The following is a 26,709-nucleotide window of genomic DNA, read 5'->3' as shown; positions in this document are numbered from 1 at the left end:
AACTTCAAATGTCAATTTACTCATTTCAGCACATTCCATTATCTTATACATAACTTCCTCCTGCGTTGGTATTTTCTCATTTCTCCAATTTTTAGCAAATACAATTTTAGCTGCTGTTAACACATTTACAATCAAATATTTCAATTCTCTATTGTATGTTTCCGGTAAAATTCCCAATAAAAAGATCTCTGGTTTAAAGTCTATGTGTTTATGTATCATTTTCTCTAACCAAGTGTGGATTTTAGTCTAGTATCTTTTAGCTTCTATACAAGTCCACCACATATGATAATATGAACCTGGTATCTGATGACATTTCCAGCATTTTTCGGATTTGTTCTTGAACATTCTTGCTATTCTCGTGGGGGGGGGGAGGGCTTCAATAAAAGCCAGCTTGTAGGATTAATGTTGAACCGGAAGGAAGGTGATCATGTATAAAGGCTAAGTTACTTTTATTGTACAGTGGTACCTTGGTACTCCGCTGTTTTGAAACTCATTCAATTTGGTACTCAACACATTTTGATGTGGAAATTTTTTCCTGGTACTCATTGTTTGTTTAGTACTTAAAGCACAAGCTAGAACTTGTTGGTGTTGGCTACCTTTTGACTCGTTACATCATTCCTTACAGGAAAAAATTGTTTAGTAGTTATTGTTTTTGGTATTCAGTGCATTTCTCAGAACCAATTATTGATGAGTATTGAAGTATCATTGTACCCCGGGGGTGATATTGAGATAAGACCAGTGAGTGAGGAATAAAACCAATGATTAGGAATTCAAGGCTAGTGTTTATTAGTCTAGTGTTTTGTTTTGGATGATTTTGCTGTTTATTAAATTATTTTTAATCTAGGCTGTCTATCTAATGTTGGATTTTTAGTTGCTTTTGTGATATTTCTAGTTTTGTATGTCAGTCCACAAGCCCATTTTAATTGGGCAGTTAATAAATTTAAAATAATGATGATAATAACAATTATAATGATAATATATTTTAGCTTTGCATCTGGGTATTCTGAATGTAGAATTATTATTACATTTCCGGTCTACTGAAGATTATTAGAGTAAAATAAGTCAGAACTTTTTTGACTCTAAGCCGTATCTGCAACATACGCAAACTTGAGATCTATCCAACAAATGTATTATGTGAATGGCCACTATAAAACATTTTTGATGGTTGTCCATGTTGATTAGGGAAGTGACGTTTGCACAGATAAACATTCATCAGTTTTTGCATGAATCAAATAGTGTCTGGAGAGAGTATTTTAAAACTTTGATTTATTATTGGATATATTGACAGATTCAGCTCTGCAAGGTTTTCACGGTGCTTCTTCTTCTTTCTATTTTGGTCCCACCTGTTTTATAATCTGAATCACAGTTTGTTTTAAATCAGGGGTGTCCAACCTTGCTGGCTGCAGATTTCTGGGAGTTGAGGTCCACAAGTCTCAAATTTGCCAAGGTTGGACACCTGGGATTTAAAAGAATAGAATAGAATAGAATAGAATAGAATAGAATAAACAGAGTTGGAAGGGACCTTGAAGATCTTCTAGCCCAATCCCCTGTTTAGGCAGGAAATCCTACACTACTTCAGACAAATGGTTATCCAACATCATCTTTAAAACTTCCAATGTTGGAGCATTCACAACTTATGGAGGCAAGTTGTCCCACTGATTAAATGTTCTCACTGTCAGGAAATATCTCCTCAGTTCTAAGTTGTTTCTCTCCTTGATTAGTTTCCACCCATTCACTAGACTAGACATGCCCAGTTCCTGCAACCGTTCTTCATATGTTTTGGCCTCCAGTCCCCTAATCATCTTTGTTGCTCTTCTCTGCGCTCTTTCTAGAGTCTCAAAAAATGTATATATCAAGAGCTAATGTTTATTGAATCATTGTTTGAAGTTGTAATTCAGAAGTATTGCAATAATGACAGGGTTATTTAGCTCAATTGCAGACCTTGTAGAACTGTTTGGGGTATGGCAGAGGCTTCTAACCTTTTTAGATGCAGAATATGTTCTTTAAAAGGTCCCCGGAATCTCTGATCAAGGGACAAAGCTCTAGTGAGAGATAATCTATTGTATTTGAGTGCACTCATTTTATGCCCTTAATCTCTCACAGGACCCCATCAAGTTCTCATGAACACCTTGGGTTCTATAGGAGACAGGTTGAAAAATCCAGACCACAGAAGCTTCTGCCTTTGAATAGCATTTGTTAATCTAAAAAAGTGCTATCAGACTCCTCCTGATTTTCAGTTCAATTGGTAATTAATGAACTTGCCTTTTCCCTGAAAATAAGACCTCCCTGGATAATAAGCCCAATTGGGCTTTTGAGAGCATGCGCTAAAATAAACCCTCCCCCCAAAATTCTCTGTTTCTCTGTGTGTGCTTTTGTTGTTTCTGCTATATCTGTGATTTATCAGTCGCTGATTATTCTACTGTAATTGAATCTGAGTGTGCCATAATGCCAGCCACTGAGGAGAAGTTAACAATATTCAGAATCATAGTTTGCACTTGATGAAGTTTGATGACACTTTTGGAGGGGAGGTGAAAGGAATATAAGGAGGCAAAGATTTGGTGGGGTTTTAAAACAAGATCTGAACAGGGAGTTTAGCAGAAATCCATAAATTCATCTTTTCACACTTTCTGGGCCCTCAATAGAAACTTACCTTGTGGGCGGCTAATAAATGTTAGAAACAAAAAAATAATTAAACTTCCTGCACAGACTAAGTGTAACGTTAAAGTTGTGAGCAAAGTACATACAAATAATAACAGCAGCTAGAATTGTATTTGCACAAAATTGGAAAGCAGACAAAATCCCATCGGAAGGGGAGGTAATAAAGAAGATATTAGACTGCAGAAATGAACAGGTTGACACTGAGAATAAAGGACAAGGAGGAATCAGTGTACTACAGGACATGGGGGTGATTTTATGAGTGGCTTGAAAAAAATACAAATAGAAAGGAAAAGGAACAAAACATGAAATAAATATCTCAGACGACACATGATCAAATTAGGGGGAGGGGAAATAAGAAAATATGAAACTGTAAATATACAGGCGGAAAAATGATATGAATTGACAAATGTTAAACAGTAATTATAAGAATGTATATTAAAGAATGAATTTGAAAGGAAAAATAAAAAACTTTTTACAACAAAAAAATAGTTGTGAGCAAAGTAGAAACTAATTCTGTACAGGTAGGTTGAACTACAATCCCCATAATCCACACCCAGCAGTATCACCAAGCTGACTCCTTTGTCTGTCGTTTCTTTTTCTTTCTGATTTTTGAGAGACAAGTTGCCAAATTAAGAGCAAAATGGAGCTCACCGAATTGGAGAACCAGGGAAGCCAAAAAAAAAGGGGAAGGAAAAGGATCTTTGTGCTCCCCAAACAAATATTTGGTTTTGTGGCAGCTGCTTTTCTTTTCTTTTCTCTTGAGTGTATTTTTGAGGCTGAGATTCTCCGGACAGCATTTTAATAACTGGAGGTTTTCTTGAAGCTGACCGTCTCTAGCAATCAAGCCTTTTCTTTGTTGAAGAGGTTGCAACTCTGGCTGCAATTCTGCCGTGGGTGGGTTTGAATGGCCATCATTGTCCAGACTTCTCGTCAGCTGAGATAATAAGAAAACTCCCCCCAAAAGATTTGGGAGGGTGGGAAGGTCTCGCAAGTTGAATCACACTAATTCTGGTTTCCAGCAGCCAGGATAAAGGAGGAGCAAGAGTTGACAATTCAGAAGATATTTCAGTCTGATTTGGTGCCTGGGGAAATGAAAGGGAACAGGTCCCATGCAAATTCCTCCCCCCCTTCTTCTTTTTGATGGAAAGAAAGATTAAGAATGAAACTACCGTTGGCAGATTCCTTTCATTTATTTTTTTTCCATTTTGCATTGTGTTTTGGGGAAGAGGGCATGAATAGTACTGGGTAAAGAATCTCAAATAGAACTTGACCATGTTTCCTGATAGAACAATTAATCCAGGGGTGTCAAACACAAGGCCCGTGGGCTGGATCCAGACCAAGATGTGGTTGGATCCGGCCCGCGATGTGGTTGGATCAGGCCCGCGGAAAATGTAAGGGGCTGGCCCATGTTGCTTCAGCCAGGTCTACCCACATTGCTTCAGCCTAGTCTACCCAATGTGAAGAAGAAACATGCCAGCAGTTTGGGAGTGGCATCAAGCTGTCCACACCCACCCAGTCAGCCACACCCACCCAGTCAACCATGCCCACCTGTCCCCTTCCCCAAGGTCAACCACAGCCCTGATGTGGCCCTCAATGAAATTGTGTTCGACACCCCAGAATTAATCAGTGGAACAATTTGCCTCCCAACGTTGTGGGTGCTCCAACATTGGAGGATTTTAAAGAAGAGAATGGACAGCCCCTTGTCTCAAATTGTCTAGGGTCTCTTGCTTGAGCAGGGGGTTGGACTAGAAGACTTCCGAGGTCCCTTCCAATTCTGCAAACCTTGCTAGACTTGAAATTAAGGTGTGTTAGAAGCTTGGTGCCAAGATTGCCTTTTCTTTTTCCCCATAATCCTCCAGATGAAGTCCTGTTCTGAGGTAAGTGTTGTGACTCAGCAGTTCTGCTGTGAGTTTTTTCTCAATTCAAGATTCAGTATGCAGCTGGGGCTTGTGGGAGGCAGGTTTGGAGATAAAAGGACGGATGCTGCACGCCCCAGTCGCTGGAGTCAACGTCGTTCCTTTGAGTGTTCCTTGTTTGTACAACATTGCTTGATGATTAATCGTGATTTATGCTTGTTACACTTGGATAAGTGCTTTGGTGTTTCATGTAAACTTGATCCGTGAAGACTGGGGAAGAACTGCAGTGCTTGTAAGAGTTTTTGTTTTGCATTCTTATCGGAGACTTGTATATGTGTTATTCCTGGGCTCGAAGCCAGTTTGAAATTGAGCACTGATAAAGAAAGACTTCCTTTTAAGTTCCCTGCCTGCATTTGTTAACGAGCCGTGAAGGGGGGGACAGAACAGGTAACTAAGGGAAATAATAGCCTCTGCCACTGTCTTCATAAGCTGGAAGTGGTCATCTGTGATGGTTATGTGAGAATGACCTTGGAAGACAGGACAACAAGATGCAACCAAGGGAACAGCCAGATAAAAGACAATTAAGCCTGTGGCACAAATATGAGTTGGGGGGGGGGAGACACTCAAAAGAGACCCTCCCTAGTTTTGAGGTTGTAAAAGGGATGATGGAGAGAAATCCTTTCACACTTACAGGATTCTGTTACTGTGACCTTAAGCTCATTTGGTCATGTTTCCAGCCCAGTCTACCTCATAAGGTTGACATCATTGGGAAGAAAATGGACCTGCCATCATAGCAGTGCCAAAAATGTTCTCTGGAGAAAATCCTTGCCTCAGAATAATCATGTTGTTACTTTCAAACTCATAGCTTGTATTAAATGGTTGTCAGCTTTGCCTTGGGGTAGGAACTAGATTTTCTTGTTTTTCTTCGAAGATGTTTCCCTTCTCATCCAAGTAGCTTCTTTAGCTCTGAAACTGAAGAAACATCTTCAAGAAAAACCAAGAAAGTCCAGTTGCTTCTTGAAAAAGCACCTTTGGGACAACCATGGCTTGGATGATTCAGCATAGCAATAGCAGTTAGGCTTATATACCGCTTCATAGGGCTTTCAGCCCTCTCTAAGCGGTTTACAGAGTCAGCATATTGCCCCCAACAACAATCTGGGTCCTCATTTTACCCACCTCGGAAGGATGGAAGGCTGAGTCAACCCTGAACCGGTGAGAATTGAACAGCCGAACTGCAGAACTGCAGTCAGCTGAAGTAGCCTGCAGTGCTGCATTTAACCACTGCGCCATCTTGGCTCAAGTAGACATTCTGAAAATGAATATTCCTCAAAACTCAATTTCCTAGTCCACGTGCCTGCCAAAATTTGATAAGCCCATCAAAAGAGCATCTGAAGAAACTGAGGTTGCCTCTCTTGGGTGCTTTATTGATTATGATAAGGAGGAAACATCTGCTGATAGCTAAAGAATGGAAGACTGTGGGATTTGCTGATCTGAGACTAGACAGGAATGCTGGTGGATTCCTTATTTACAGAGTAATGTTTCTCCCTCAAGAGAAGATGAGATGTTAATACTGTCCCTGGACCAGGGCAAGTGCATAGGATCTATAGGTCTGCAGAATCTACTTTCCATCCTATGGAAGCAGTTTTAAAAAAAAAAGCAAAAATAACTGGGACATATGAAAACTGATAAAGAGCTTATATTGTTATATACTAAATATTAAACTTGAAAGTGAGCAGGTAAAGGAGACAATGATTGCCTAGACTAAAAACTTTGGATATGCAATAGAATTAGATAACTGGCGGAAACTATGGGCTAGAAATGTTAAATTGACTATGTCAACTGTGTATAAAGAAAATTTGTATAAAATGTTTTATAGATGGCATTTTGCAAGATTGGCTAAAATGTACAAAGATAGATCTGCTAAATGTTGGAAGTGTAATCAACCACTGGGTTCATCCTATCATATGTGGTGGACTTGCCCAAAAGCTAAAAAATATTGGACGAAAATACACACTTGGTTGGAAAAAATGATAAAGCAGCATATAGACTTGCAATCAGAGATATTTTTGTTGGGTATCCTACTGGAAAAATATGATTAAAAGACTATATATCTGGTTTTACATATACTAACTGCAGCCAGAATTGTATTTGCACAACAATGGAAAAATGATGAGATTCTGTCAGATGAGAATGTAATTAAGAAAATACTAGAATGCGCAGAAATGGACAGACTAATGCTTACTATTAAGGATAAAGAAGCTGAATATTTTTTGATGTGGGATGTATTTTATCAATGGTTAGACAATGGAAACAAAAGTTAGAAAGGAAGAGATATTAAAATGTAGAGAAAATTTGAAGATGAAGATGTTATGTATTATTGTAATTATATTACTATATAGTTATATTATTAATATTATTGTGATGAATATAACAACAAATATGTGGGTTATGGCTGTTCAAATAACTGTACCCAGATCTCATACTGTTTGATGGAAATGGAAAGTAATATAAACAAATAAAACATAAAAAAATAAGCAGCAAAAATTGAATCAACTCATTCTGTCCTTCCCCCTAGCATACTGACATGACATGGTCAAGGATTCACTCAACGGATGGTTAGCCTTGTAGAGGCCATTCCAAGCAGGATCAAGATAAGGGAGAATATTTATAGCTTAGGCTTGCCATTGGTCCTTGGTGCTCTCTGAGCTCGGTTGTTTTCTTGCAGATGTTTCATTACCCAAACTAGATGTTTATGGAGATTCTCAATCATCCAGATCATGGTTGTCTCAAAGCTGCTTTCTTAAGAGGCAACTGGTTTTTCTTTGAAGACGTTCCACTTCTCCAAGAAGCTTCTTCAGCTCTGATACTCTGATGATGATGATATTACCCTAGTTTGGGATACCCAAACTAGGTAATATCATCATCATGCTAGCACTGATAATGTTACCTACTTTGGATAATGAAATGTCTTCAAGAAAGCAAGCCAACTCACAGAACACCAAGGAGCCCTCAAAGCATGGTCATTATAGCAATAGCACATATACCGCTTTGTAGTGCTTTACAACCCTCTCTAAGCAGTTTACAGAGTCAGCCTTTCCCCCCCAACAATCTGGGAACTCATTTTACCAACCTCGGGAGGATGGAAGGCTGAGCCAACCTTGAGCCAGTCAGGATCGAACTGCTGGTAGTGGGCAGAGGGAAGGAAGGACAATAGCCATAGCACTTAGACTTATATACCACTTGACAGGGCTTTTACAGCCCTCTCTAAGAGGTTTACAGAGTCGGCCTCTTCCCCCCAACAATCTGGGTCCTAATTTTACCAACCTCGGGAGGATGGAAGGCTGAGTCAACCTTGATCCTGGTGAGATTCGATCTGCCAAACTGCTGGCAGCCGGCAGTCAGCAGAAGTAGCCTGCAGTACTGTATTCTAACCACTGCGCCACTACGGCTCTTTGTCAACAAGCAATGCTCTAGTGATGACCTAATAAAGGAGTCCTACAGAACAACAGATCATGCAGTGAAAGAGGAAAGAGAGGTCTCGTTCTTCTATAATAGCTTTTAACCCTTGCCTCCTCTTTGCCCTTCCCTGCTCTCAAGGCGGGATGGCAGCCTGCTTACTTGTGCCTGAAGTTCACACCAAGCCATCTCTCCTGCTGGATTTGCCCATAATGACTTGCCATTTGTTTTGGCTCGGCTCCTTGCTCGTTTCAGCCCTCTTTGTTCTTGGTTCCTAATAACGCGTTTTTAAAAAGATATATATTTATATAAAAATAGTTCTGTATTCATTGGTAGTGCTGGTAGTAATTGAAATGAAAAGAGCTTGCCTTGCTTGCCTTGCTCTTCCAGAGACCCGCATGGCAGCTGAAGCGCAAGTCTTAAAAACAGTTCAGAGTTTGCATGCTGCCAGCGGAATGCATCTGCAATAAGGCATTCTCATCACCTTGCTTCCCCCCCTCTCTCTCTGTCTCTTTTTTTTCTCCCCTAACATTTCCAGTTCTCCCCCAAACGAGCCTCGAAGTGGAGTCTTACTTGGCTCACCCTGGCGACCTCCTCCAGTTGCGCTGCCGCCTGCGGGACGATGTTCAGAGCATCAACTGGGTACGAGACGGGGTGCAGCTATCCGAGAACAACCGGACGCGCATCACAGGGGAGGAGGTAGAGGTCAGGGACGCTGTGCCCGAGGATTCGGGCCTTTACGCCTGCATGACCAACAGCCCCTCGGGAAGCGAGACCACCTATTTCTCCGTGAACGTCTCAGGTTTGTAGCAGGCTACCCACCCGGATAATTGGGAGCTGCTGGAAAAGACAGCTTTGAATGGTCTTTTATCAGCTTAACCGTTTTTTTCCTCAACCTTAACTGCCAGTTGCAGAAGATGGGAGACCAGGATTCAGTCTATATGAGGGGGGTGTCAAACTCAAGGCCTGGATTTAGTCCTCCCAGGCTCTGTTTTCAGCTGTGACGTCCTCCTGCCTCCCTCAGCCAGTGAAAATGGAGCTTGGAGGTGTATGTACCCTCCATTTTCATTGGCAGAGGGCGGCAGGAGGTTGTCACGGCTGAAAACTGAGCTCAGGAGTCCGTTTTTGCTGCCAGATCGCTCGGGCCAACACAGATGCCCCTGACATGAGTAATGTCATGCTGGCCATTCTCCCCTACCTCCCCCCCCCCAAGGCCAAATACAACCCTGATGGGGCCCTCAATGAAATTGAGTTTGACACCCCTGATCAGTGCAGTGCACAAGGGGACACCACTAGAAAATTCTCTCCAGTTGTTCATTTTTTTAAAAAAAGCATTGTCCATATGTTTTAAAAGAGTCATGTGTTCAGTCCTAGGGCGAAAATGGATCAGGGTTCAAAGTGAGCTCTGGTGGTATGGATAAGGTGGTGCTCTTTCGTTGTTTTTTTTAATTGTTGGAGAAAATCAATGCTGTTCTGCTTTATTTGGAGCTAGTTATCACATCACTTTTGTTTCTGAACTGCTATTTTTAATTGTAATTGGCCAGATGGTTAAATTTATATTTGGAATTGTATGCCAATTTGATGAAGGTAAGAGGGGATTCCATGGAAAATTTTGGTGGACCTCAATTTCATGGGGCCGTTGAACTTTATTTGGCTACCCGTAGATAGAGCCAAAAAAAAAAAAAGTTTGAGGATGCATTTGATTTGATTTTCCCAGTTTGAAAGTCCTATAAAAACTGACAAATTCATTTTGGTTAGAGATTATACGGATGGATGGGGAAAGAATGACAGAAAATACGATGGCCATTTTCAGCTTAGCAGAGCTTCCTCTGTTTGGTGGCATTCTCTTGTAACATGGAAAAGATGGATGGATGGATGGATGGATGGATGGATGGATGGATGGATGGATGGATGGAAGAAAAACTTTATTTTCATTCAAAAGACAACAAGATTCTGGAAAAATCTAAATGGCTGAAATTTCCAGTAGCTAAAAATGGAAATATTAGCACCTTGCAAGATCTTCTGATGCCCCCCATCAATAGTTCCTAATCTGCTAAATTTGCCTAAGTGCCAAACTTCATGATGCACCTCTTTCTTAATGGACAACTGTTTCAACCATTTATGAATGGAGAAAAGGCTTTCTGGGGAGTCTGCTACTTCTGATAATTCAGATAAGAAGAAGGATGTAGGAGGCCTCCTGAGGTTTTAGCTCTTCCATGGAAAAGCTTTTCATTGTGTGTTTATAGTCGCACTCTGAAATACTTTGGTCCAGGCGCAGTCCTGTTTGGTGATGAGCTGTTGATAGAAGAACTAATCCATACTAAGTGACAGACAGGATATTCCTTACAGGCTGGTCAAATGGCTGACTTAATGACAAACATCCACATGCTTTTGGAGACAGCCAACATGATTACTTGTCACCAGCTCTGCCTCTCTCAGGAGAAAATCTAAGGATAGTAATAGTGACATCTGAAACATATGAAATCTCCAAGGTCCAACATTTGTCTGAGGACAAGAACTCTTCCTTGCTTCGCTGAATCTGAAGAAAGCTTACCTAACAATAACATCCCAGAAGTTTAGCACAGAATGAGCAAGCTTGCCTGTTCTTTTGTAGGCTGGACTTTACCACTGTAGGAAACATATTTGCCGGTGGCAAATGTTTGTGTGAACTCTTCTGATCAAAGCAATCAATGTTAGTTTCCTATTGGCTTTCTCTACCCTTCCATTCCCACCTCTTGTTACCCCATGCAATAATAGCAATAGCACTTAGACTTATATACCGCGTTGTGCTTTACAGCCCTCTCTAAGCGGTATACAATGTCAGCATATTCGCCCCCAACAATCTGGGTCCTCCTTTTACTGACCTCGGAAGGATGGAAGACTTTGAGCCTGTGAGATTCGAACTGCTGACAGTCGGCAGAATTAGCCTGCAATGCTGCATTCTAACCACTCTGCCAACACTGCTCATAATATCCGATTCCTCATAATATCACATTATGAGGAATCAGTTATTTCCAATACTCAGGACAAAATTTCCTACAAATGTGTTGGTGGGACTCACAAGATGCATGAGTACAGGTAGTCCTCACTTAATAACCACAATTGAGCTTGCAGTTTCCCTCATAAGTTGTAGTGGTCATTAGGCGGATCACCACGTGGCCTGACTCAACTGTACAATCATTGCTTTACAGTGGTAAAGCATGGCTGTTAAGTGAATCACATGGTCGTTGAGTGACTCTGTTTTCCCGAATGGAATTTTTGGCCAAAAACCAGCCCCCTCTCCACCAAAAAGAAAGCACAAATTGTTGTCATTTTACCTCAGGATGCTGCAACTGGTTGTAAATGCAAGCCAATTACCCAAAATGTTGTGTGTGTTTGTATGTGTGTGTGTTAACTTTGAGGACAGGTCATAAGTAACTTTGTGGAGGTAGTTGTAAATTTGAACAGTCATTAAGTTAACCGCTTAAACAAAACTACCTGTATATAATAAGGCAGTAAAAAAGAAGACAGTTCTGTCCTTTTTTTATTCAGTGTTTTTCAACCTTGGGAACTTGAAGTTAGGTGGACTTCAACTCCCAGAATTCCCCAGCCAGCATGGTTGGCTGCGGAATTCTGGGAGTTGAAGTCCACCTATCTTCAAGTTCCCAAGTTTGAGAAATGTCTTATCTCATTGTGAAAAGCTCATTTTCTCAACTCATATTTACCATTTCTGTCCTCCTTAGATGCTCTCCCCTCTGCAGAAGATGACGATGACGATGATGATTCCTCCTCGGAAGAAAAGGAAGCAGACAACTCCAAACCGAACCGTACGTATAAGCATCTCTTTTCCCGACCTTGTTCAAAATCAGCCATGGCATCTTGCAAAAAACCCAGTTGGGAATCTTTTCCCAAGCGAACCGAATCTTATGTAAAACGTTTTTGTTTTTTTGCAGGGACTTAAACTAGACCCATGGACAGTGTGGATTTGATTTAAATCAAGTTGATTTAAATCATGATTTAGATCGAGTTGATTTAAAGCTTTTTTATTAGTGATTTAAATCAAGATTTAAATCACTAATAAAAAGGCTTTAAATCAACTCGATCTAAATCATAATTTTTAAAGAGCAGCTGTCATCTCTGTCCCGCAGCGGCTCCTCCTCTGATCCACTGTCGACTCACCGACCATCCCAGTCACTTTAATGGGACGGCTGGTGATGCGGCAGTGACACAAGATGAGGGACGTGGCGGGCAGCAGGTCAGTGGATGACAACTAACAGGCCCTGCCATGATGGATCTGAAATGACAGGTGCTCTTTATATGTAAGGACTCATCCTTGCTGGTAGTTAGAACCTTTAATCTTATTACTTGCAAACAAAATGAAGGTTTACTTTTAACCATATTTTTCAGAGTATAAGATGCACTTTTTTCCCTCAAAAAAGAGGCTGAAAATCTGGGTGCGTCTTATACATTGAATACAGCCATTTTTTGCCGCCGCCCTTCACCAAAATGGCTGTGCATAGCCTTTAGGAGGCTTTCAGAGTTCTTCTGGGGGCTGGGGAGGGCAGAAATGAGTGAAAATGGGCCGGTTTTTGCTCAGTTTTGTCCCCCCTCCAGCCCCCAGTAGCACTCTATAAGCCTCCTAAAGGCTATTCATGCCTTATTTTTTTAAAAAAGCAAGCCCGTTTTTGCAAAAAATGGCCCATTCTTGCTTGTTCCTCCTCCCACCAGCCCTGAGGAGCACTCTATAAGCCTCCTAAAGGCTATTCATGCCCTTTTTGGGGGGAAAAACGGGCCCGTTTTCGTGAAAAATGGGCCGTTTTTGGGAGGTCTGCAGAGTGCAAAAACTTTTTTTTTAATTTGCCTCTTCAAAATCTTAGTGCGTCTTATACTCCAGTGCATCTTATACTCTAAAAAAAATACGGTAGCTTGCAAATCCTGGATTCATTGAATGGGTTTACCAAAAATGTAAATACCACAGAATATACAGCCTCATGCAACATAACTGAGCTCCATTTCTTGCTGAATAAACTAAGGTATGAATGTACCTTAAATAGAAAACTATAATTAGATAGATTTTTACCCCAAAAGCATTTTATTAAAATAAATTACGTAAAAATAAAAATAAACTGAGTTAAATTTTAAAAAATCCGATTTAAATTTTTAAAAATCTTATTTTTTAAAAAAGAAATCATCTATTTTTATCCTCCCTGCCCGTAGACCATCTCCTGGGCTACTTGCAGTCCCAAATTCTTTTTTTGCTTTGGCCTTCCTCTAACTGCGCCACTGATTCCTCTCACTTTGAGGCGTGGCATGCCCAAAAACTATAACGTAAACCTAAAAATAATCTTTAATGATCTAACTAAAGAAAGATCACATTTGCCTCCCACTCAAGGCAGAAAAAAAAACCCAATCACAGTCCTGACCAGATGCCCTAGATTCCCATTTACTTTACAGGTAGCTCTTGACTTACAACAGTTTGTTTAGCCACCACTCAAAGTTACAACAGCACTGAAAAAAAGTGATTTATGACTGTTTTTTCACACAACCGCTGCGGCAGAAAAAATGTCATCAGTCCCTTTTTTCAATTATGTTGTAACTTTGAATGGTCACCAAATGAACTGATATAAGTTGAGAACTACCTGTATATCTAAGAGTAATTGAATATTGTGTCAGGCCTGGAAGCCATCTTGTGCATTGGGCCTTCCGGCCTGCCACGTTTACTGCTGTGGGAAAATGGGAGGGGAGATGATATGGAGTGTGGGAGATATATAGTTATAATCACATTCCTTTCTCAGAGAGGCAAGGACGTCTTGCCGTGCACCTGGAGTGGTGTGACTAGGAGACATCTCCAGTTGGGCAGGGACTCGGACTTTCATTTGGGTGGCGAAAACCTGGAAGCTTTCAGATTCGGGTTTTCCCAGAGGTGCCAATAGGACGTTTTTAATAAAATGGAACTTTGAGGAACTTCTTACATTGGGGGTGTTACTTGGAACCCTGACATTTTGCAGACCCAATTTATTTTTTACAAAAGCTGTGCAGTGAACCATAGTATGAGACTGATTCTCCAATGCCACCCCATTCTCGTGGTCAGAAGGATTCCATGCCAGGCATACCATCCAAATTTTGAACAACCCGAATTGCACCCTCTGACCAGGATCTTGAGTGGTTCAGGAGATCCAGGTGATGACCTGGCTGCCCAAACTCCCAGTTGGGACTTGAACACCAACAATTCTTGATACATTTTCCCCCTTCAATTGTCTTGGAACATCTCCCATATCTTGACCAACTTTTGTGTGGAATGTTAGCCTAACTTGCCACGTCTTTATTGGTTCTCTTGCAGAAGCCATCCCACCTTACTGGACCTACCCGGACAAGATGGAGAAGAAACTCCATGCTGTTCCTGCTGCCAAAACTGTGAAGTTTAAATGCCCCTCTAGTGGGACACCCACCCCTTCGCTGCGTTGGCTGAAGAATGGCAGGGAATTCAGACCTGATCATCGCATTGGTGGTTTCAAGGTAAAATAACAAAGGCCTGTTGTGTTTGGCTTCCTTTTAAAATAACTGTTTCTGCAACAGGGGGGATTTCCTCTTTAGGCAGCTATTTGATTTAAAGAGGAGGGGGCTTCCATTAAGACTACAGCTGGTCTTAACTATTGTAAGTCGAGAACCATCTGTACTGAGATTTGCAATTATCTCAAAGCACCATAAATTATAAGGAAAAGAGGTTTTTATGTCATCAGCCTCAACATTTTAAGCCGTTTTAAACCCAGAGGAAGTTGCAATAGCTATCTATCTATCTATCTATCTATCTATCTATCTATCTATCTATCTCTCTCTCTCTCTCTCTCTCTCTCTCTCTCTCTCTCTCTCTCTCTCTCTCTCTATCTATCTATCTATCTCTATCTATCTATCTCTGCCTTCTACCTACCTACCTACTTACCTACCTACCTACCTACATCTATCTATCTATCTATCTATCTATCTATCATCTATCTATCATCTCTCTCTCTCTCTCTCTCTCTCTCTAGCTCTCTAGCTCTCTATCTCTATCTATCTATCTATCTATCTATCTATCTATCTATCTATCTATCTATCTATCTATCTATCTCTATCTACCTACCTACCTCTATCTATCTATCTATCTATCTATCTATCTATCTATCTATCTATCTATCTATCTATCTATCTATCTATCTATCTATCTATCTATCTATCTATCTATCTATCTTCCTCTTGGGTGTTTTAAGAATGCTTTCTTTCCCATCTAGAAAACTGGATTGGGGGGGGTGGTGGTAAAGAGGAATGAAATCCTAGCCTTTCCCCATCAACTTTGGCCTTTGGCTTGTGCGATTTAAAAAATATATATCGTAAAATCGTGTGCAATTCCCTTCATGGCCACTTTACTTAGCAGCAGAAATTCTCTTCCCGTTTGTGGTCATAAATCGAGGACTGTATTCACCGCTGCTATCCTGGGTGTTTCTATCCAGGAGCTGGCTGAGCAGGGCCTCCTCACCCCTAAGATATCTTTCAAGCGAAGGCATTTGGCTGGACACACAACAGACATTTAGCTGAACCCACAACAGACGTTGAGGTGCTATTCTGGCCTTTAGCAACAGGTTTGCCACTTGCTTTGGATGCTTCATCATCTTTTTTGCCTCTCCGTTGCACAATTTATTTCCATCCGGAATGACTCAACTACCCTGCCTGGCCTCTCCATGCCCCCCCACTGCAAATGCAGGCCAGGCTCCTAGGTGAATTAATAATAAAACTCCTTTGAGCACCAGCCACGTTGACAGACCAGAGGTCCATACCGTTTTGTATTTTCCTTTTAAAAAAATCTTCATGGCTGATTGAGGAAGTTTCACCCATCGAATCAATACCGGCTTTAATGAACCGCCAGCCACTGGCAATTGTGTTGTGGGGTGTTTTTCTCCTTCTTTGTTCTGCGCTGGATTAGCTGAGCTCTTGGTCACTTCCACAAACACACGAAACCCTTTTTTTCCGGAAAAGGTTGGGCGGTTCTGGTTTTCCCTTTGCAACTGTTGATGGTCTTTGCAGGCGACTAGTCCTGACAGACATTGCCTGCAGCTTGGCGAAGAGAAAAGTGGTTTGCCAAAAACTGTGCCCTCCATTAGGTTGAAAGTTTAAAAAAAGGCTCAGATCCCAGGGCTCTAAACGTTTATTATTGTGGTTGAGCCTATAGAAATCATTGTTTAAAAGATCATAGATATGGGAAATGGGGATAAAGAGAGGTGTTGCAACATAGGTTATCCATCCCATTCTGGATTCATAGTGGATCCTTTTCCTATCATTAGTGATACCTTCCTTCCTCCCTCCCTCCCTCCCTCCCTTCCTCTTGTGGCCTGCTATGAGCCAGCGGAGCTGGTAGCAGATTCAGACAGTGAGGAGGTTGTGGAGGAACATGGGCCCGTCCTGGAGTCTGGGGAAGGCTCTGATGAGGGCTCTGTGTCAGAGACAGAGAGGGGACCAGAGCCGTATGGCAGTTATCAGCTGCCTTCAGAGTCAGACAACAGTGAGGCAGATGAACAGCTGGAGCCTGTTCCCAGTGTGTGCATGTGCAGAGTTGCCAGATGAATGGAACAGCTAAAGAACAGGGGTCGACTTGGGAGTAAAGCCACAGGTGGACGATGAATGGCCTCTCCCAGAGTGAATAAAAGAGGAGCGAAAGGGGAGTTTGCAGTAGACAATTAGTTCACTTAATTGGTTCGTGACTCTCTGAGACTCCTTGCCAAGTTCTGCAGATCTCGGCCTGGCAGCTCTCCAAGGCAGAGAAGGTCTGTGACTGTAAATCCTCCCTCGAAAGAATTTGTTGGATGTGAATGAGCAGAATTCACAGTGAATTAATAAAAGGGACTTTTGTGCAGACAAAGAGTATGCTTCAGGCTCTTGGGAATCCTCAGTCAGAACACTTCCTTCCTTCCTTCCTTCCTTCCTTCCTTCCTTCCCTGCCTTTATTATTTTTAGAAATAACTCAAGGTGGCTAACATGTCCAACCTGTCTTCCTTCTCTTATTTTCCCACAATAACAATCCTTTGAGGTGGACTGAGAGAGAGAGGGAGGGAGGGAGGGAGGGAGAGAGACTGACCTAAGGTTATCTCTTGTCCAATGACCATGAATGCTGCTGTGTAGCAGGAAGGAAGTTCGCGTAGATGGATTAACTCCCACAATTGGCCATTTTTCATCAAAATCCTGGGAGATGCTGGAGATTATGTCACAGTTTGGATTCTGTTGTTCTCACTCTTTCTTGGATGGGACGGTCTGGCTGAAAACGGAAACAAACCCACAGAATTGCAAATTTGTGCAATTTCGGTGAAAACCTGTGGTGCGAATGGACTCGTTTTTTTCCATTTTTTAAAAAAGAGGGTCAAAGTTTTGTATCTTAGTACTTCCTTCCATTTTAAAAAAAGCATACTTGTAGACCAGATTCAGCATTAACTCCCAAGTTCGGGAGCCAAAGAAATGATGGAATAGAATCATGAAAGAAAGGATGCTAAAGGAGGGGCAAAGTGAAATGTGAATGACAAAAAAATACTGCATTGTAACCATTGCGCCACCATGGCTCTTTTGTAATAAATAAAACAGTGAGTCTGTCTGCTGTAGTATTTTCTCTGTATTTCTGTGTATTTTTCTAAGCATCACTGCCCATGGTCTACAGACACTCTAACAATTTCAGAGCCCAAGTTCTGACCTTTGGGTTGTTTCTTTAACTTTTCCATGGCATATTTAAAATAATCTCCTTGATTTTTAACAAGATTGCATGGTTTTATGAGGTTAAAGGTAAAGGGACGCAGTGGCTAAGACTCCGAGCTTGTCAATCAGAAAGGTCAGCAATTTGGTGGTTCAAATCCCCAGCACTGCATAATGGAGTGAGCTCCCATTACTTGTCCCAGCTTCTGCCAACCTAACAGAAGTTTTTCTATTTGCAAGTAGAAAAACTGGGACCACCTTTGGTGGGAAGGTAACAACGTTACATGTGCCTTCGGCATTTAGTCATGCCGATCACATGACCACGGAGACATCTTCGGACAGCGCTGGCTCTTTGGCTTTGAAATGGAGATGAGCACCAGGAACGATTAGCACATATGTCCTAGGGGAACCTTTACCTTTATGAAGTTATATTTTAGTGCTTCCTTTTTACATACGATGTAGCTTACATACCTGTTACTTAGCTTGATGTATTGCCTTTGTTTTCTAAGTTGCTTGGTGAGGTTTTGCAACTTGCAAGATGGAATAGGATGGGCAGAGAAACAGTCATAGTGAAAGAAGAAGTGGTCCACACATTCAGATTCCAGATTGGGAGGTTCTGCAAATAAATGTACATCTATGCACTGTACGGTTTCTTGGATGAAACTTGGGGCTAGCTAACCAACTTTTGTGGGAGGAAAACAGCTGGAGGTATTTTCAGGTCTGGTTCCTGTGCTGGCAAAGCATCTTCATCCCACTCTTCAAGAATAATCTGTTTCCAGATGTCAATGGCTCTGTGGTCAACCCTGCAGCTGCCAACAATTATGACTCTGTATGCTAGGAGGGGAAAACATAACCACAAATTGATGATGTTACGTCCAGCCTAAACCAAGCAGTAGAGGCTCTGGAAGAGACCTTAGGTCTTGCTCTGAGATGAAGAGGCAAAAGAGCAGCCACATCCACCATCTCCTTTTGCACTTGTGTCCCAACCCTTAGTCAATGCGTAGCCTCCTTGAGCCCTTTCATCCTCTTTCAACAGGTTCGCCATGCAACCTGGAGCATCATCATGGACTCCGTGGTCCCATCAGATAAAGGCAACTACACTTGCATTGTGGAGAATAAATATGGAATCATCAATCACACCTACCACCTTGATGTTGTTGGTAAGAAATGGGAACCTTCAGAAGGTGTGGGAGGGGTCACTGGGGCAATTTGTGCAGTGCGTGCCAGTTTGTGACATTTGGCTCATCTTTTAAGTGGGCTTGGTTGAACAGGGACAGATAGCAGTAGCATTTAGACTTATAGACCGCTTCACAGTGCTTTTACAGCCCTTCTCTAAGCAGTTTACAAAATCAGCCTATTCCCCCCCCCCAAAAAAAAATAATCTGGGTCCTCATTTTACCCACCACGGAAGGATGGAAGGCTGAGTCAACATTGAGCCTGGTGAGATTCGATCTGCCAAACTGCAAGCAGCTGTCAATCAACAGAAGTTGCCTGCGGTACTGCCCTCTAACCTTGGTTTGTGGTTCATTCAGCACATCGTGCCAAGCAAGCTAAGAGCAAACCAGGACACAGCTAATATTGCTGGTAGATTTGGTTTCCTATGTAAACCATGGACAGCTCCATCCATGATTGGACTGCTCATAGCTGACCGTTTCAAATTTCCTGCAAAATGGCTGTGAAGTAATGTGAAGATCTGTTCTGCAACCAATACATTTTTGGCACCAGTAATGTTCTGGTGTAGGAGTCTGTGTTTGTTTATATTTGTACATGAGGAGGAGAACGTTTGATGTAGGAGACACTGGAAGCTTCAGAGCTCTGCGGACAATGAGATCTTTGCCTTGATGATGCAGTCAGAATATTTCCTGCTTTGAATTAGAAAGAATTGAAATGCAGGATAGAGGCATGGAAATAGCACTCTCTGTATTATCTCCTTTTTATTCATCAGGGTGATAATTCAAATTGATTCTTAACTCCTTGTAATAGAGGGGTTTCAGTAAGAGAAGAGAAACCAGATCTGGTGGCTGGAGTTAAGCACATCATTAGCTTAAGAGTCATGACATTCCCACAAACAGTGTAAGTCAACCCTCTTTGAGTTCCATTGATCCTTATCTGGTGCCAGTGTAGCACTGAATTTTAGTTGGCTAGATTGTGTACAGCTGTGATGGCGAACCTATGGCACACATGGCCACAGTGACATGTCAAGCCATGTCACATTCCTCTTCCGGGTTTCTGGCATGCATGCTCACGCGATGATCAGCTGGCCTTCGTGCATGCGGCAGTGCCGGAAACTGGAAGAGCTGGTCTTCTGTTGTCTGTTGTAAGCACGTACGTCAGCCAGGTGATCGGTGAGTGTGCATGCGTGGTAGTAACCAGAAGACTTGTTGGCCAGCATGCATGTGCACACCAGGAACCGGAAGTTCATTTTCCAGTTCACACATGGCCCCTGGGCAGCTGCTCTTCCTGTTGCGGCACAGACACATGGCCCAAAAGGTTCACCATCACTGGTGGATAGCCTTGGGCAATGAATTTTCTGAACTGCACCTTCATGTATGGTCCTGATCCTTTGCACCTGACATTAAAATCTCAGACCATTTGTGGGAGTATAATGAGTCTAAGCTTATGATACACTTAACTCCACCCACCAACTCTGCATGCTCTTCTACAGCACATTCTTTTTCCTTTGGTTTTTGGAAAGTCCTTGGATCAGGAGTGTCCAACCTTAGTAACTTTACGACTTACTGATTTCAACTCCCAGAAATGGCTGGCTGAGAAATTCTGGGAGTTGAAAGTCCACAAGTCTTAAAAGTTGCCAAGGTTGGACAGCCCCTGCCTTAGAATGTATAGGCAGAAGTTCTCCATGAAACATCTAACATCGAAGAAATGAATGCTGCATTTTGGTTCGGGATTGTTTCTGTATCCAAAGAGAGACTACTGTTCCAAAGAATTTACTTTATAAATTGTCACTCCTACTAGCTCTCCACTGGGTGGACTCAGAAGACTGGCTCCACCACTCAAACACAAGGCTTTGTCTCATCTTGCATGTCACATTTATGGTAATTCCGGAGGCTACACAAGGACTTTTTTCTCATCAGCCTCCCCAATTAATTTCCTTATTAGCCTCGATTCCCATCCTAGGCTTGCTGATCTCAGTCGTTTGTGGAGTTGCTCTAAATGCCACTAAATGAACCATTAAGAATGCAATTTAATTTGATTACACTGAGCAAACTAAAAGAAATAGTTTGCAAGGGGGGAACAAAGGAGCTGGTTAATGCTCACTCACTATGGTGTCTGGTTCTTTGTTAATCAGCTAGGGCCTTGTTAGATTTGTTTGACCTTTGACTTCCAGTGAAGAGGTAGCCATATTTGCTACCTTCCCCTGCCCCCTTGAAGCCCAACTCCAGGTCCACAAAATGCATTTCTCAGGTCCTGTTGTGTTCACAGACATCCACAGTGGGGGGGGAAGCGAGTGAGAAATGAATATAGAATAGAGAGCTTCAGAGAAGAAAATGAAAAAACAAAATCTTCACTATACCACTTGGACCAAACTGATTTGCTTAGTCATGACCTGTTTTTTTCTTATTACTATAAATCCACAGATAGAAATTAAATATTTGTTGGAACTTCTGCTCTAACCTGTTCATTTTTCCCAGTTTTTATTCTTTTTCATTGTTTCCTATTATGTGGCCTAGAGGGACATGGTGACTCAGTGACTAAAACGCCGAGCTTGTCGATCAGAAAGGTTGGCAGTTTGGCGGTTCGAATCCCTAGCGCCGTGTAACGGAGTGAGCTCCTGTTACTTGTCCCAGCTTCTGCCAACCTAGCAGTTTGAAAGCACGTAAAAAATGCAAGTAGAAAAATAGGGACCACCTTTGGTGGGAAGGTAACAGCATTCCGTGCACCTTCGGCATTTAGTCGTGCCGGCCACATGACCATGGAGATGTCTTCGGACAGTGCTGGCTCTTCAGCTTTGAAACAGAGATGAGCACCGCCCTCTAGAGTCTGGAATGACTAACACATATGTGCGAGGGAAAACTTTAATCAAGGTTTTGGCAGAGAAAGAATTAGTCCTGTGATATATTTCCTTCTTGAAGTGAAATTTGACTGTGGATTACAGTTGTGTGCACATTCGCTAAGAACTCTTAACAAACAGCAACGAGGACATATTCCCTTCATATTTTTTAATAAATGACAAGCTATAATTTAAAAAAAAAAAGAGGAATCTTGGCTCCAGCTTCTTGTAAGTAAGGGGAAAACATTTTTTTTCCTAATCCCTGCTTTGTCACGTCAGAAGTGAAGATGTGGAGAAGGCAGGCGGAAAGCTTTCGTTTCTGAGCCAGCTGTCGTAATTCTCTTTTGTTTCTAAGAAGTTGCACAGTCCACTTCTGATCTGCATCTGAGTAGCTGCGGGGGGCTTCTCTCAACTGCTTTATAGCTTTCTGGCCAAGCGATTCAAGAAACAGCACTTCTCCTAAGTATAGGAGTGACCCACATGTGACCTTCTCTTGCCATCGAATTTGCAGCTTCGGGAATCTCCCTCTTCTCCAACATGGCATAATCAAAATTTGCCCCTGCAGTCCAACGTACACAAAGGGGAGTATAAAGCTTATTTAAGGCCGAGGTATTGTAGATTCTCAGCAGGTAGCCCTACCTAGCTGACCTTTTCGGAGCTAAGACCGTAGGAATCGTCCTAGTTAGCATTTGAATGGGAGACAATGAAAGAACACCAGAGCTATAAAATAGACTGAAAAGATTTCTTTTTTAAAAAATAAAATGGAAAAGGGCAAGGGCGCCCACTGCTCTGTATTGCTGAGAAAATATCGATGTTTCCATAGCATCTATGGAGCCTATTAAAGGGCATTTTTACCTTTAACGTCATAAAAGCTACAGCTGGGTTCTCTCATCTGCTTGGAGGCATCAACTTAAAAATGGTTGCCTGGAGAAATGAGGATTCATGAAAAGGTTATGTAAAAAAACACCTGCAAGCCTCTTTATGGAAAGAATCCCAGCTCACAAGTTTTCAGAAAGGCAGAGGAAGGAAGAGGAGGGGGAGGGAGGAGGGAAGGAAGAGAAAGAAAGGAGGGAGGGAGGAAGGAAGAGAAAGAAAGGAGGAAGGAAGAAGAAGGAAGGAAGGCTCGCTCCAATTCTAATGAATTTTGGTGCACATTGTTAAGACATGGAGAGGAATAAATCTTGCTAAAAAAGATTTCTCTGAAATTTGTCTTAGAAGAAAATCACTGTTGATGTGAGGAAGATGTCAAAGAGGTGGGAATTCCTCCCCCCCTCGGGAACAAAGGGGATATTGGTGTGGATGTTGTTAATATTCATAAATGAGTTCAGATTGCCTCAGGAATGTTTGAGAGACCTCTCCCTCAACAGTTGAGGGAGCCACCTCTAATATCTCAAAGATCTCAAAATTGCTACTTTTCTTCAGCTTTTAGTTGAGGGATAGAAATCCCCTTCTTCAAAATGGTGTTCCAACATTCTGATATGGAGCTGAGAAAGGAATATTCAGAATGTAGAAAGATATGGAGCTTGACTGTGGTACAGTTTTGTACAGTTTTTCTTTTAGCAGTAGTGAGCAGGCAATGGGGCATCTTAGTAGTGCTTCCTTTTTTCTGGAATTCAGAAAAAGATAAATAAATAATAACTTGCCAGACTGACACTGAGGAGCCCTCTACTGTTATTCACTGCAGTTTTCAGAATTTTATAATGCTTTCACTTTTGAAAAGTGAAAAATAAAGCAAAAGCCACACAAAAATCAATTTGTGTCACAAAATAAAAAAAATTAATAATAAAAAAAATCAATTTTCCTTTGGAACGAGCTCCCCGTGGAGATTCGTACCCTCTCCACCGTCCAGGCCTTCCGCACAGCCCTTAAGAACTGGCTAGCCCGTCAGGCCTGGGGACAAGGATAGCCGCCCCTCCCGAATGATGAATGTATGTTGCTTATTACTTTTATTATATGTGTCTACGTTATTGTTTGTATTCCCCCTCCCTGATTTTATGTGAGCCGCCCTGAGTCCCCTCAGGGAAAAGGGCGGCCTACAAATGTTAATAAACATCTAAACATCTAAACATCTAATTTGTGTCCCTCCAAAACACCGAGAAATTGCTTGCAAAGGAGAATATCTATTTTAAAAAGTATATACCAAATGCATATCTTGAATAGACCATGATCACGAAAAATCAAATTCACAAATTCTACACACACACACACACACACACACACACACACAAACTTATTCTGCAAAATACCTAAAGGCAGGACAAGAAGCAATGAATAGAAAATAATTAAGGAGAGAAAAAATCTGGAATTAAGGAGAAATTTCCAGACAGTTAGAACAATGAATCAGTGAAACAACTTGCTTCCAGAAGTTGTGAATGCTCCAACACTGGAAGATTTTAAGGAGAGATTGGATAATCATTTGTCCAAGTGGTGTAGGGTTTCCTGCCTAAGCAGGGGGTTGGACTAGAAGACCTCCAAGGTCCCTTCCAATTCTGTTATTCTGTAATTTTGTAAGTCTATTATCCAAAACACCAGAAGGCAGGACAAGAAATAACGGGTGTAAACTAATCAAGGAGAGAAGCAACCTAGGAATAAGAAATTTCCTGAAAGTGAGAACAATTCAGTGGAATAGCTCACCTTCAGGAATTATATGTGCTCCATCACTGGATGTCTTTGAGATGGGACAATCAGTTGTCTGAAATGCTTTGGGGTCTCCTGCTGAGCAGGGGGTTGGACTAGAAGACCTCCAAGGTCCCTTCCAACTCTGAGTCTGTTAAATTAACCAGAAATGGAGATTTTGTATCCTGAGTGCAAATTATTTCCTTCAGAGATTTAGCTGATACAGATGTTATATTTTGTTTGTTTGGACAGTGATGGTGAACGTTTTTCTGGTTGGGTGGCACAAGGGCACCCATGTGTGTGTCCATACCCATAATGGAATGCCCTCATCTCCCACACATGTGCGCACAACCCCACACGCTCCCCCATGTGCGTGGGCCGTTGGGCTGTTTTTTGCCCTCCCTGTGTGTGGCATAGGTTCACCATCACGGGTCTAGGAGGTAAAAGCGATTGCTCCCTTAAGTTCTTTTAAAGTCATAACATTTATTGTAATCAACTTTTTTGTTTGCTAATCTTCTAGTTTCGTTTGTAATATTTGTTTTTCTTTCTTTCTGAACTCTCCTGACTGACAGGCGGCACCAAAATAAATTGGCAGAGTGATATGGACTCTCTCACCATTTCTTCTTCTCTTCCGTTGGTTAGACTGCTTGAAACTCTTTTCTCTTATGTCTTTATTTTGTAGAGAGATCTCCTCACCGGCCTATCCTACAAGCTGGGCTCCCAGCTAACAAGACGGTTTCACTGGGTAGCAATGTGGAATTTGTCTGCAAGGTCTATAGTGACCCTCAGCCCCACATCCAGTGGCTGAAGCACATAGAAGTCAATGGAAGCAAGATTGGACCAAATAACTTGCCTTTTGTTCAAGTCTTGAAGGTAAGGTCTTTCCACTTGGGTGATGTGACCCTTCAGTTAATCTGGGGCTTATTTTAGGAGGGGAAGCTCATGATGCATCTCAGAAACATAGCCATGTAGCTTGGATTGGAGAAGTAATATGGGTCCAGTCAATCAGACAGACTATTCCAGACTCATCTAAGTTTGGAACTTGGTAGTTCTAGCACAGTGTTTCTCAACCTTGGCAACCTGAAGATGTCCGGACTTCAACTCCCAGAATTCCCCAGCCAGCATTCGCTGGCAGGGGGATTCTGGGAGTTGAAGTCCAGACATCTTCAAGTTGCCAAGGTTGAGAAACACTGTTCTAGCAAAATCTGCCAAAGGGAAGCAGGTTCTGAAGAAAATCTACTTGGATGAAGCTCACATGCCATGATTTATGTCTATGATTATGAACAGAATCAAAGGCAACCATCAAGTTGGCCTTGGGACTTCTTTTATTTGAGGCTCTCCTCATCAAACGTTAAAGATTCTGTTAAATATCTTTGTACGCCAAGAAAAATTCATGGCGTTTTCCAGTATCTTCTGGTAAGGCTGCCTCTGTGGAACCCAACTGGGCCACACACCTGTAAAATGAACACACTTGCTCCTTTAGCATATGCTAGGGAGGCAGCCTTTCAGCTGAGGTCACGGGCAGACCTTTGGAAGCATGTGGCGTGATGCATTCACAAAATGGCTGCCACTGAGGGCTTCACCATTGACAAAGCAGCATATAAATATAATAAATAAATAAATATAGCTATGCCACCGAGTATCACAGGCGAATACTATTTGTTTATCAAAAAGACAAACTAGTCTCCTGAAATGTTCTCAACATCCCTGGAGAGCCTCAAAGACTTTCGGTTGATGAAGATGATCTGGGACCGTTGCTGTGCCATGCAAAATGTCAGATTTCTACTTTTGAAATGTAAACAAAGAAGAAAATTTTAAAAGGGGCAGGGAATCCGTTTGAAAGTGTTAATCTTGAGGCACACCAAAGCTATGTTTAGGAATAAAATTGCTGTCCAGGAGCTTCTTATTATCACTGATGCCTGCTACAAGGTATATCTTAAGCAAGACAGGCGTATGATATAGTTCAGCGGTCACCAACTGGTGATCCGTGAGAAAATTTTGATGGTCCGCAGAAAAATCATTTTTGCATTTTTTTATATTGTACTAAATCAGGTGTCCTCAAACTACGGCCCTTAGGCTGGATACGGCCCACTGAAGCAATTACTCCCACTCACTGATGGGTTGGGGTCCTTCAGGCACTTAGCTTGGCTGTTGTTTAGTAGCTCCAGCCCTTCCCTTCCTCCCTGGAAGGCCAGGCGCTTCAGTGAGCGGTGCACAAAACTTGGCTGTATTTGAGATTCCTAACTGCAATGGAGAGCAAATCTATGGTTGACCCCGGGCGCTTCTCTCTGCTAACAGGTGGCCAAGCTAAGTGCCTGAAGGACCCCATCCCATCACTAATTCATATTAGTGGTCCATAGGATTTAAAATTTGACTTTATTGGTCCCTGAGGTCTGAAAGGTTGGTGACTCCTGATCTAGTTTGTGC

General features: G+C 41.9%; 1 protein-coding gene across 6 annotated transcripts in view; it reads left to right on the top strand.

Annotated features, from left to right (window-relative positions):
* Positions 1-26,709, top strand: part of FGFR1 (fibroblast growth factor receptor 1) — a 123,451-nt gene that overhangs the window by 71,157 nt on the left and 25,585 nt on the right. For 4 of the 6 annotated variants that reach the window (XM_032228716.1, XM_032228714.1, XM_032228713.1 and 1 more), the window contains exons 3-7: positions 8,509-8,772; positions 11,693-11,776; positions 14,290-14,465; positions 18,694-18,817; positions 24,965-25,155. In XM_032228716.1, coding sequence (XP_032084607.1) covers positions 8,509-8,772; positions 11,693-11,776; positions 14,290-14,465; positions 18,694-18,817; positions 24,965-25,155 — 839 coding nt within the window. The remainder of the gene's footprint in view (positions 1-8,508; positions 8,773-11,692; positions 11,777-14,289; positions 14,466-18,693; positions 18,818-24,964; positions 25,156-26,709) is intronic. The other 2 variants (XM_032228717.1, XM_032228715.1) reach the window with 1 other exon arrangement.

Source organism: Thamnophis elegans, chromosome 13, assembly GCF_009769535.1.
Source record: "Thamnophis elegans isolate rThaEle1 chromosome 13, rThaEle1.pri, whole genome shotgun sequence".
In the NCBI taxonomy this organism is placed as follows: Eukaryota; Metazoa; Chordata; class Lepidosauria; order Squamata; family Colubridae; genus Thamnophis; species Thamnophis elegans.
This window is presented reverse-complemented; position numbering and strand designations above follow the sequence as displayed.